Source organism: Hoplias malabaricus, unplaced genomic scaffold, assembly GCF_029633855.1.
Source record: "Hoplias malabaricus isolate fHopMal1 unplaced genomic scaffold, fHopMal1.hap1 scaffold_115, whole genome shotgun sequence".
Taxonomy (NCBI): Eukaryota; Metazoa; Chordata; class Actinopteri; order Characiformes; family Erythrinidae; genus Hoplias; species Hoplias malabaricus.
The window spans coordinates 57,858-70,656 of record NW_027100973.1 but is presented as its reverse complement, the minus strand read 5'-3'; the positions used below and the strand labels follow the sequence as shown (position 1 = coordinate 70,656).

The following is a 12,799-nucleotide window of genomic DNA, read 5'->3' as shown; positions in this document are numbered from 1 at the left end:
GAACTTGGCAATTTTGAAATAAGGGACATATTTTTTAGCCATATATCTACATATTTTATCTTCTGTTCCTCCGGGTGACTGTCTGTGAGGAGTGTGGTGTGTTCTCTCTGTGTCTGTGTGGGTTTCTTCCAGGTGACTGTCTGTGAGGAGTGTGGTGTGTTCTCTCTGTGTCTGCGTGGGTTTCCTCCGGGTGACTGTCTGTGAGGAGTGTGGTGTGTTCTTCCTGTGTCTGCGTGGGTTTCCTCCGGGTGACTGTCTGTGAGGAGTGTGGTGTGTTCTCTCTGTGTCTGCGTGGGTTTCCTCCGGGTGACTGTCTGTGAGGAATGTGGTGTGTTCTCCCTGTGTCTGCGTGGGTTTCCTCCGGGTGACTGTCTGTGAGGAGTGTGGTGTGTTCTCTCTGTGTCTGCGTGGGTTTCCTCCGGGTGACTGTCGGTGAGGAGTGTGGTGTGTTCTCTCTGTGTCTGTGTGGGTTTCCTCCGGGTGACTGTCGGTGAGGAGTGTGGTGTGTTCTCTCTGTGTCTGCGTGGGTTTCCTCCAGGTGACTGTCTGTGAGGAGTGTGGTGTGTTTTCTCTGTGTCTGCGTGGGTTTCCTCCGGGTGACTGTCGGTGAGGAGTGTGGTGTGTTCTCTCTGTGTCTGCGTGGGTTTCCTCCAGGTGACTGTCTGTGAGGAGTGTGGTGTGTTCTCCCTGTGTCTGCGTGAGTTTCCTCCGGGTGACTGTCTGTGAGGAGTGTGGTGTGTTCTCTCTGTGTCTGCGTGGGTTTCCTCCGGGTGACTGTCGGTGAGGAGTGTGGTGTGTTCTCTCTGTGTCTGCGTGGGTTTCCTCCGGGTGACTGTCGGTGAGGAGTGTGGTGTTTTCTCTCTGTGTCTGCGTGGGTTTCCTCCGGGTGACTGTCTGTGAGGAGTGTGGTGTGTTCTCTCTGTGTCTGCGTGGGTTTCCTCCGGGTGACTGTCGGTGAGGAGTGTGGTGTGTTCTCTCTGTGTCTGCGTGGGTTTCCTCCGGGTGACTGTCGGTGAGGAGTGTGGTGTGTTCTCTCTGTGTCTGTGTGGGTTTCTTCCAGGTGACTGTCTGTGAGGAGTGTGGTGTGTTCTCTCTGTGTCTGCGTGGGTTTCCTCCGGGTGACTGTCTGTGAGGAGTGTGGTGTGTTCTTCCTGTGTCTGCGTGGGTTTCCTCCGGGTGACTGTCTGTGAGGAGTGTGGTGTGTTCTCTCTGTGTCTGCGTGGGTTTCCTCCGGGTGACTGTCTGTGAGGAATGTGGTGTGTTCTCCCTGTGTCTGCGTGGGTTTCCTCCGGGTGACTGTCTGTGAGGAGTGTGGTGTGTTCTCTCTGTGTCTGCGTGGGTTTCCTCCGGGTGACTGTCGGTGAGGAGTGTGGTGTGTTCTCTCTGTGTCTGTGTGGGTTTCCTCCGGGTGACTGTCGGTGAGGAGTGTGGTGTGTTCTCTCTGTGTCTGCGTGGGTTTCCTCCAGGTGACTGTCTGTGAGGAGTGTGGTGTGTTTTCTCTGTGTCTGCGTGGGTTTCCTCCGGGTGACTGTCGGTGAGGAGTGTGGTGTGTTCTCTCTGTGTCTGCGTGGGTTTCCTCCAGGTGACTGTCTGTGAGGAGTGTGGTGTGTTCTCCCTGTGTCTGCGTGGGTTTCCTCCGGGTGACTGTCTGTGAGGAGTGTGGTGTGTTCTCTCTGTGTCTGCGTGGGTTTCCTCCGGGTGACTGTCGGTGAGGAGTGTGGTGTGTTCTCTCTGTGTCTGCGTGGGTTTCCTCCGGGTGACTGTCGGTGAGGAGTGTGGTGTTTTCTCTCTGTGTCTGCGTGGGTTTCCTCCGGGTGACTGTCTGTGAGGAGTGTGGTGTGTTCTCTCTGTGTCTGCGTGGGTTTCCTCCGGGTGACTGTCGGTGAGGAGTGTGGTGTGTTCTCTCTGTGTCTGCGTGGGTTTCCTCCGGGTGACTGTCGGTGAGGAGTGTGGTGTGTTCTCTCTGTGTCTGCGTGGGTTTCCTCCGGGTGACTGTCTGTGAGGAGTGTGGTGTGTTCTCTCTGTGTCTGCGTGGGTTTCCTCCGGGTGACTGTCGGTGAGGAGTGTGGTGTGTTCTCTCTGTGTCTGCGTGGGTTTCCTCCGGGTGACTGTCGGTGAGGAGTGTGGTGTGTTCTCTCTGTGTCTGTGTGGGTTTCCTCCGGGTGCTCCAGTCTCCTCCCACTTTGTAAAAACATCCGTTGGTAGGTGGATTGGAGACTCAAAAGTGTCCGTAGGTGTGAGTGAATGTGTGAGTGTGTGTGTTCCCCTGTGAAGGACTGGCACCCCCTTCAGGGTGTATTCCTGCCTTGTGCTCTATGATTCCAGTTAGGCTCTGGACCCACCGTGACCCTGAACTGGAAAAGGGTTACAGATAATGAATGAATAATGAATAATGAAGATAATAAAGTTTTCTCCTTTCACAGTGGTGATATCTCACAACATTAGTTCAAATGAAGCAGAAAGGCAGGACATATTTTATTTTTTCATTTGTGTTTGGAGTATTATTACTGCTCCTTGTTTTCTATTTAGAGCAAAATGTTAATTTAATGATGTCATGAAAAACATGTGATGTTACTAAATATGTCTGAGAAGCTCCAACGGGGGTCTTTTTGGGATCATCTCCACATGTCTATATTAACAGCATTCAGGGCTGTGTGAAGGTTTTTAATTATGAGGACAGTTCTCTCTGTGTCTGACCACCAGAGGGAGCCACGGTGAAGCAGAAGTGCAGAAACAGCCCTCCACATCTCCTCATGTACCAATGTTGACTTGGAGCTTGTGCAAAATCACTACTCAGATTGACTTATGAAAGCAGTGGTGCCTTTAACAGCTACTGATCAACAGACGGGATGATCGTGATTAAAAACATATATATAGTAGGTGTATAGATACATTTTTACGGAAGCCCATTTCCGCCACGTGAAATAGTAATATTAAAAAAGGCACCCTTTCTTTAATTAATATGCAAGTTGCTATCTCAATATTTCAAGATAATATCTCATTACATTGAAATACTAAGTCAATACTGTAGAAATAGTAGCCTTTCTCTTTATTTTGAAATAGTTAATTAACTATTTTGAGATAGTAAGTCAATACTGAGATAGTGTACTCAAGCATCTCAAAATAATGAGACACTATCTCAAAATAATCTCAAAATAATGAGATAATGACTTGCACACTTATGAAACAAAAACTGATGTTTAATTTATTTATTTTCCCCTTTTATTTTATGTGGCGCAAATAGGCTTCCGTACATTTTAAAGTGTTCTTTGTGTTACATATAAATGTAATTCAGCATTGGTTTTCTGAGTTTAGAGGCTGGTAAAATGAACATTAATAGCAGCAGCTAAAAGAAGAAAACAAAGGTTAAACCACATTTTCCACTAAACCCACGGAGCACTGAAATAAGGAGGATGTGAGAAAACGTGGAGGAAAGAGGAAGGAATCAGCAGAACTCTTTCAGGTTTAAGATGATACTCAGAAAAGCTGTTCCTAAAGATGCTGTGTGGAGAAACAGCCCTGTGTCCCTATATAATGATGGACAGAGCCCTGAAGACTATTCACTCCAGCTCCACAGCAGAAGACCCTTCTCTCCTCCAGCTGCTCTTCTCCGTCTCTCTGTGTTCATCAGAGTTTCTGCTACAATGAGGAACCTGTTTGTTCTGCTGATGGTTCTGCTCTGCTCTCTCCAGCTGGTCTCTAGTTGTGAGTATTCAACTCTACACTCACATCAGCTCTACTGTTAGCTCTAGAGAGAGAGACAGGTTACAGTGGTTTGACCACACTGTGATTGACTGCACTCGTTTGCTGTTAGCATGTGTCATCATGTGTGTAGAGACAGTGATATCAGTGTGTTGTTGTGTTTCCTGCAGCCCCGGTAGTCTCTATCCCTGACTGCTGCACAAAATACACCCCCTTAAAGCTTCCTCTGAAGCAGGTGAAGTCTTACTCATGGACGAGAAGTGACTGCGCCCTTCCAGCCATTGTGTGAGTTTTAATGATCTTCTTTACTCTTCACTCGATCATCACATGATGGAGGAATGTACACATGTAAACACTCAAAAGCTTTAGACCTAACTCTGTCTCTAAAGTTTGAAAGGTGTGTGATTTTCCTGCTGCTGATTCTCATTTATTTTCTCCTGCAGATTTACCACGTATAAAAGAAAACATTTCTGTGTGGATCCAGCCACTGTGTGGGTCAGCTCTCATGTGTCCGCAGTGGACAGTCGCACACATAAGGCGTCGACTGAGGACATCCGCACTGTAATACCTGCTGTGGACAGTCGCATGCACAAGGCGTCGACTGAGGACATCCGCACTGTAACACCAGCTTTGGACAGTCACACACACAAGGCGTCGACTAAGGACATCCGCACTGTAACACCTGCTGTGGACAGTCACACGCACAAGGCGTCGACTGAGGACATCCGCACTGTAACACTCGCTGTGGACAGTCACACACACAAGGCGTCGACTGAGGACATCCGCACTGTAACACCTACTGTGGACAGTCACACACACAAGGCGTCGACTGAGGACATCCGCACTGTAACACCTGCTTTGGACAGTCACACACACAAGGTGTTGACTGAGGACATCCGCACTGTAACACCTGCTGTGGACAGTGACACACACAAGGCGTCGACTGAGGACATCCGCACTGTAACACCTGCTTTGGACAGTCACACACACAAGGTGTTGACTGAGGACATCCGCACTGTAACACCTGCTTTGGACAGTCACACACACAAGGTGTTGACTGAGGACATCCGCACTGTAACATCCGCTGTGGACAGTGACACACACAAGGCGTTGACTGAGGACATCCGCACTGTAACACCCGCTGTGGACAGTGACACACACAAGGCATTGACTGAGGACATCCGCACTGTAACACCTGCTGTGGACAGTCACACGCAGAAGGCGTTGACTGAGGACATCCGCACTGTAACACCCGCTGTGGACAGTCACACGCAGAAGGCATCGACTGAGGACATCCGCACTGTAACACCTGCTGTGGACAGTCACACGCAGAAGGCGTTGACTGAGGACATCCACACTGTAACACCTGCTGTGGACAATCACACAAACAGTAGTCACTGAGAACCTCTGAACTACAGCTCCCATGATGCACTCTGCCACAGAGCTCCATTAATTTATTGTTCTGTAATCTGCACTTCAGACTGTTACACACTGCAAAACTGAATATTTTAACTATAATTTATCCTTCTTTTTATAATAAAATTCAGTGTTATATTAAATGTTCTGTATCTATATTCTTTTGTATGGTGTATGCATTATTTCTGAACCAATAAAATACCATTTTATTAAATTCTCAAGAAAACATCTCTACCCAGTTACATAACGTTGGGAGAAAACATATTTAAACAAAGAGTCCAAAGTAAACACAGGCTTCCCACTGATGAACACGGACACAAACTCTGTGATAGGTCTTTATTCAGAATAGAACTTCTATTTTTCAACCCAATTCTAGTATCATTACAATCAATAAACAAACATTTAATATCAGTCTGGAGTAAGCTGTAAGTGTAGTTTGGGTTTGTGTTCACACAGTCCTCTGTATAAGAGTGGAATTCTGGATAGATTTACCACTAAAATATATCCGTTTGTAAACAGAATTAAATGCTAAAAGCCCAGTAGAACATGACTTGGAGGAATTAATTAATACATGAAGGAGGAACTATATCCTAACCACAAAGAAGGGCCAAGAACTGAACCCTGAGGCACACCGTGAGTAACACACACTGTAAGAAACTGAGTGTCTTAGTTATAGTATGTTGTCTGTCAGCGAGGCAGAATGTAGAATGTCAGTCCCCATTGTCACAGATTGTTCACAGGTGCTCCTTGTTGTTAAGGAAAAGACAGGTTCTGGTTTGTGTTTTTGTTGCAGTTATTATTCTGATAACAGAAATATGTGTTTAGGGGTGGGTGAGTGACTGGGTGAGTGTGTGAAACTGTCCACTGGTGTGACTGTGTGAGTGTGTGAGTGTTTGTGTGAATGTCTAGTGATTCTATGAAGGCTGATCTGATGCCCCCTTGTGGTTGAGTTGTTTCTCAGGATTAATGTCACAGATAAATACAGACCCGTGTTAACACACAATGTTCAAATATTTAAGACAACCCTTAAATTGAGTGGATTCATGCAGCTGCACATGAGCACAGTCTCCATGCTCAATGCCATATGTAAAAAGCCTCCCAGTACTGGGCTGTAGAACACTGAAATATAGCTCATTCCAATGCCTTTAAGGTGAGTTGGAGAGGTGTTTGGATCTAGAACTAATCCTCCACCACCAGTACCAGACCTCACTAATGTTTGTGTGGCTGAATGCCACCCGTTCCAACATCTACTGCTGTAGCATTCCCAGAAGAGTAGAAGTGGTTATTTCAGCCAATGGTAGAGTATCTAGGGTGTCCAGAAACCTTTGTCCATAACGCAACACTGCTTCTTTGGTTACAAACCCTGAGGAGACTACACTAAACATGGTATAAGATGGATTAGGAGTTAGGCGTCATGGTGATGCAGCAGGTAGTGTCTCTGTCAAAGCTCCAGGGACCTGAAGGTTGTGGGTTCGAGTCCCGCTCCCGGTGACTGTCTGTGAGGAGTGTGGTGTGTTCTCCCTGTGTCTGCGTGGGTGTCCTCCGGGTGACTGTCTGTGAGGAGTGTGGTGTGTTCTCCCTGTGTCTGCGTGGGTGTCCTCCGGGTGACTGTCTGTGAGGAGTGTGGTGTGTTCTCCCTGTGTCTGTGTGGGTTTCCTCCGGGTGACTGTCTGTGAGGAGTGTGGTGTGTTCTCTCTGTGTCTGCATGGGTTTCCTCCGGGTGCTCCGGTTTCCTCCCACGCTCCAGAAACACACGTTGGTAGGTGGATTAGTGACTCAGAAGTGTCCGTAGGTGTGAATGTGTGAGTGTGTGTCGCCCTGTAAAGGACAAGTGCACCCTTCAGGGTTTGTTCCTGTCTTGCACTCAGTGATTCCGGGTAGGCTCCAGACTCACCATGACCCTGAACTGGATAAGGGTTACAGTCAATGAATGAATGAATGAACGAGTTAGGAGTTAACCATTTGTTTGTTTGTGTTTATTATGAATGAGGGGAAATAAAATCAGGACAGAAATGTTCAGTGTTAGACCCCAAACTTTATTCCTTCAGCACAAAGCACTTAGGTGTTTAATGTAAACAGAGTAAACATTAACATTAAAATATAATGTGCAGTTAAATGAAAACAACAACAATAATAACTTCAAACAGTTTCTGACGAATAAAAAACAAATAATAAGTCCATTATTATTATATCTCCTCAAATTCCATTTAACACAAGTTTATTCCTTCACACTCTTTGTAAAATTCCCTTTGGACATCGAGGGTATTTTCTGACAGCAATGACAAAGGTCAGACAGGGTCAGAACCATACACGGACACGGCTAACCAACTGAGGCCACTTCTTCTTTTGACGTTTTTTTAGCAGCGTCTGACCTTCACCTCCGCACGCTTCTCTGTTTACAGTGAGGGGGAGTGTGTGACGTTCTCAGACTAACAGCTCTAAGGATCAGAGATTTTTAAGTGCACTGTTCCTTTCATATGTTGTTCTTTAACTTTACTTTTTTTCAAATGTCATTGCTGTCAAAAAAAAAGTACATAAAATCAATTTTACATTTCTGAAACTTTCAAACACAATAGCTGCCTTCTACATTTAGAGAGAATTTTGTGAAGAAAGGTTACCGCCTCCTCCTCCTAACTGTGAGATCCCTGTATTTCAGACAACGGTGATCTGTGATCTGGAGCATTTCTATTAAAATTACCCAAAACCTCAAGCTTATTCTTAATAAAATCTCTTTATTTACTTCACTACATCCTCATCAGGACGCTGTGTTTTTTCTTTTAAACACGTGACGTACATTAACCAACAGAATAATATATAACACAGTGAAAAGACAGCGATAAACATTCATTTGCAGAACACTGCAGTGTGTAAGAGATAGCTTTAAGACTGAACAGTTAGTGGCTTTGACCTGCGCCTCTGTGATGAAGACGAGGACGATGAAGGTCGTGGGGAAGGTGCGGTCAGCTCAGTTACAGCGGGCTCTGGTCTCCGACCATTTTGCTGTCGAGTACTTTGATGTGTTCCCGCACCCAGGACTCGGCGGGATTGGCACAGACCACGCGGCCCTTCTTCGTGGTGAAGCTACAGGAGAAGAAAACGAGTTCCAGGTTAGAGACGTATATCACACTCAGCTCACAGTATGTTATTGTGGTACAAACACTGGTCTGTCTTTTCTGAGCTGCTGTGGAAACATGGGGATTGTAGTTAAAGATGAGTCAGGGGCTTTATACTCTATTCCACTTCTGCTAATAACAGAGCCCATGTCTCATACAGTTTAGTAGTTTATGACATGCACGTGTCTCATGCTTTCTGTTCGTAAACAGAGCAGTGAGGAAGTGAGATCAGTCAGTGCTGCTGTTTAACACTGAGACCCACGAGGCAGAGACTCACAGCTGTGTGAGAACAGCCGAGTTCCCCGCGTCGGATTTTTAAAAACGTGACTGTTGTTTAATTGTGGGCTTTCTTCATAAAATCTCAGCACTTTCTCTTTCCTTTTCAGTTTCTGACTCATTTCCCCCTCTGACTTTCCCCTCTACAGCGAACACAGTCGAGTACAGAACACATCTGTACAGTTTAACACTGACCCTGAGTGCGATATATACTCAATTTCACTTGGAAAAGGCTGTAGAGACGGAGGGGACACTTACAGCACGGCGTCTTTGGAGCACTGTTTGCTGGTGAAGCTGTAGCTCTTCACCATCTTCAGTCTCATGGGTTGAGAGATGAAATCAAAGCAACAGCTTTTAGGCCCAGATCCCATACGCATTCCTGAAAACACACAGAGAGCCGTCCAATCAGAAACGAATCACCTCCTCCACCACATTTCAATTCATAATAAATATACACCATGAATTACATGTTTTTTTCTCTCCCTGTTTCTCCTGTAGAGTCCAGGTTTAATTCAGTTCAGACTCTTACCCTCAGTGATGGTGGCGACGCTGAGCAGGGCCACCACAGCGGACAGGAGGAGCAAACGGAGGGCTGCCATCTCTCTCAGTTGTTAGTATTCGGATAAAACCTGAAGCGGTGTGTGTTTCTCAGCTGTGAGAGGAGCTCTGGAGGTGAAGCTGGTGCTGTGTGTGTTCTACAGTGGAGTGTGTCTGGTTTTTATAGAGCATCTCTGATACGGGGGAGACCCCTGAAAGAAGAAGTATTGCGTGGGGATTTCTTCTCTCTCGCTGTGGTATACAATATCGCCCTGCCCTCTTCTCACTGTGGCCTTTAACGTGATCTCTGACGATCTCGTCGAGCGCCGGGCTCTCACTTCCCTTTCCATTGGCTACAGGGCGCTTGGTCTAGTACGCACCATGCCCACTGGAACACAACTGACCACATACCCTTTTAAAAACTAGAGAGTGGACAAATGGGATTTGAAACTAATTTTAGGCCAGCAGTGAATGTAGTGTGTGTGTGTGTGTGTGTGTGTGTGTGTGTGTGTGTGTGGCTGGTATATTTACTGTGTAATTTTATCAAATCCCAACTGTATTTATTTGAATGTTACTTTGAGGATTTGTTCTCTTTTGTACTCTACACTTGCACTTTACAGTCACATTAATATGCATATGAATATTAATGAGCCACACCACAAACACCTCAGTTACTGTTACGTAATCACTTAGAAACACTGAAGTAAGAAGAGTACCTTTTAATGAATAAATAAAACAGTGATGTTCAGTGTTTACATCGCGACGTGAAAAGAGTACAGTCACAGACACATTCCTTCATTTGAACCAACAAATATGGTGCTAAACAAACAATATGCATTTAAACCTAATAATAAAGCCACATCTGAATAAACAGCGGCGAATGAAAGGCCTTACACCACCCTCGGTACATGATCATGAATGTTATATAATCACTAGTAATAACCGTGTGCTCCGGTTTCCTCCCGTAGGTGGACTGACGACTCAAAAGTGTCCGTAGGTGTGAGTGAATGTGTGAGTGTGTGTCGTCCTGTCAAGGCTTGGCGCCCCCTCCAGGGTGTGTTACTGCCTTGTGTTCAGTGATTCCAGGTAGGCTCCGGACCCCACTACCCTGGGGAAATAGTTATTATTATAAAGTGGTCTTTGTAAACACCATGATCAGTAATAAATGAGACCATCTCTTGTTTCGGCTTGTGGTGTGTTTTATGTCACTGGCTCAGGCTCCTGATTAGATTTAGATGTATTCATTTACTTAATGATTTACAGGAAAGGTCACTGAATCTGTTTCCAATCTGTTCATTATTACAATCATTACTCATTAATTAATCTATTTATTGAGTGTTTTAATAAGATTATTCATTCACATTCAATAATTTTCTGTGAGCATTTCACACTGACCAGGAGCGCAGACACAGTTGACGGGGCACCAGTCCATCACAGGGCAATGCACATACACTCGCAATGGTGGATAGCTTCACACACACACACAGACATACACACACAGTAACTCACACACACACCTGTGGAAGATGTTACACAGCCACTTCACTGTAGCATCATGTGTTTGGACCGAGGGAGCAAACAGTGGCACCCGGAGGAAACCCACGCAGACACAGAGAGAACACACCACACTCCTCACAGAAAGTCACCCGGAGGAAACCCACGCAGACACAGGGAGAACACACCACACTCCTCACAGACAGTCACCCGGAGAAAACCCACACGGACACAGGGAGAACACACCACACTCCTCACAGACAGTCACCCGGAGGAAACCCACACGGACACAGGGAGAACACACCACACTCCTCACAGACAGTCACCCGGAGGAAACCCACGCAGACACAGGGAGAACACACCACACTCCTCACAGACAGTCACCCGGAGGAAACCCACACGGACACAGGGAGAACACACCACACTCCTCACAGACAGTCACCCGGAGGAAACCCACGCAGACACAGGGAGAACACACCACACTCCTCACAGACAGTCACCCGGAGGAAACCCACGCAGACACAGGGAGAACACACCACACTCCTCACAGACAGTCACCCGGAGGAAACCCACGCAGACACAGGGAGAACACACCACACTCCTCACAGACAGTCACCCGGAGGAAACCCACACGGACACAGGGAGAACACACCACACTCCTCACAGACAGTCACCCGGAGGAAACCCACACGGACACAGGGAGAACACACCACACTCCTCACAGACAGTCACCCGGAGGAAACCCACGCAGACACAGGGAGAACACACCACACTCCTCACAGACAGTCACCCGGAGGAAACCCACACGGACACAGGGAGAACACACCACACTCCTCACAGACAGTCACCCGGAGGAAACCCACGCAGACACAGGGAGAACACACCACACTCCTCACAGACAGTCACCCGGAGGAAACCCACGCAGACACAGGGAGAACACACCACACTCCTCACAGACAGTCACCCGGAGGAAACCCACACGGACACAGGGAGAACACACCACACTCCTCACAGACAGTCACCCGGAGGAAACCCACGCAGACACAGGGAGAACACACCACACTCCTCACAGACATTGACCTGAAGTGAGGTTCAAACCCAGGACCCCGAGACGATAGAGCTGACACCATGCTGCACATGGGGTTTTACATTTTTATATTTTTATATTTTATATGAGGCTTTGCCTCATATAGTGAAGCCCTTTGAACTGTGAATGTATTATTATTATTATTATGATTTCTAATAGCAGTAGTGGTATGTAATTGTTGCAGTACACTATTATATGTTCATGAATACACCGTGAATATTTCATACATGAAAACCAGATAGAGTAGATATAGAGATGTGTCCTGTTTTTAGAAACTGAGGTATTGTGCACTGTAGCTGTTACGTGTAAATTCAGGGTCTCGGGAATGTTCCAGAAACAGGGTTTCTACACAGTGAGAGTGTGAATGTGCAATAGTTTAATCTTAGATTAAGCACAGCCCTCTTCTTTCAGATCCCCTTTTGATGCCTGAGGAAAGTGCCGTGGTGACGTTTAGCATTTGAACAGCGCGCATGCATTTTCCCAACACTTTGGCTCCGTCTCATTGCTTTTCTCATGGAACGAGCAAAAAAGGAGAAGAGAAACGCCGAAATCTCACCGCTGCACTTTAGGAAGTAAACAAACGCCGCAGTTTAGGGCGAGAAACCACAGTGGCACATGGGTAAAGTACATTACACTCCTACGGATTTTATTTGAGGTTTAATACTTATCTCAGTGTTGAGGAGTTTAAAGAAAAGTCCCTTTGCATACAATAACCAAATGATCATTAATCATAGTTAACGGATGACAAAGCTTTTTCAGTATGGTTCATACTCATTTACATAGATCTTTCTGTTTATATCACGCCCCAACATCTGTAGAGCTCCTGTATAATTACTGCTTTCAGCTAAATTAATGTGCCCCCACTGTGAGCACAGACTGAACTGTTCATGGGGAGTTTTGGAGCTTATTAAGACCATCAGGACCAATGCCAAATGTTGGCTACAAGGGCATAAAGCCCCCTAGCACTGGGCCATGGAGCAGCTGAGTTCTCTGGGGAGATGGAAAACTATCCATAGGCTTTGGGATGAGAAGGTGTTGGAGTGGGGTTCGTGATCAGGAACATCTGTCCTTGACTTCACAGATGTTCTTGTAGCTTGTCGCAGAAAGCAATCAAATTCTCACAGCAGTGTGTGTGTGTGTGTGTGTGTGTGTGTGTGTGTGTGTGTATTTCCGG

At 46.4% G+C, this 12,799-nt stretch overlaps 1 protein-coding gene across 1 annotated transcript; it reads right to left on the bottom strand.

Moving 5' to 3' along the window:
- Nucleotides 1-7,536: 7,536 nt before the first annotated feature.
- Nucleotides 7,537-9,218, bottom strand: LOC136682857 (C-C motif chemokine 3-like). Its single transcript, XM_066658953.1, has 3 exons — nucleotides 9,037-9,218; nucleotides 8,766-8,886; nucleotides 7,537-8,199 (listed from the first exon to the last, which is right to left on the bottom strand). Exons 1-3 carry the CDS (start codon nucleotides 9,104-9,106, stop codon nucleotides 8,088-8,090), a joined length of 303 nt encoding a protein of 100 aa, XP_066515050.1. The 5' UTR covers nucleotides 9,107-9,218; the 3' UTR covers nucleotides 7,537-8,087.
- Nucleotides 9,219-12,799: the final 3,581 nt, after the last annotated feature.

What these genes read in the sequence shown, in the direction of transcription:
- LOC136682857 (XM_066658953.1), bottom strand. Translation starts at nt 9,106, where the DNA reads ATGGCAGCCCTCCGTTTGCTCCTCCTGTCCGCTGTGGTGGCCCTGCTC. An exon ending in CGTCGCCACCATCACTGAGG is followed by an intron (nt 8,887 to 9,036) that starts GTAAGAGTCTGA and finishes GTGTGTTTTCAG; the next exon opens with GAATGCGTATGGGATCTGGG. An exon ending in TGCTCCAAAGACGCCGTGCT is followed by an intron (nt 8,200 to 8,765) that starts GTAAGTGTCCCC and finishes CTTCTCCTGTAG; the next exon opens with CTTCACCACGAAGAAGGGCC.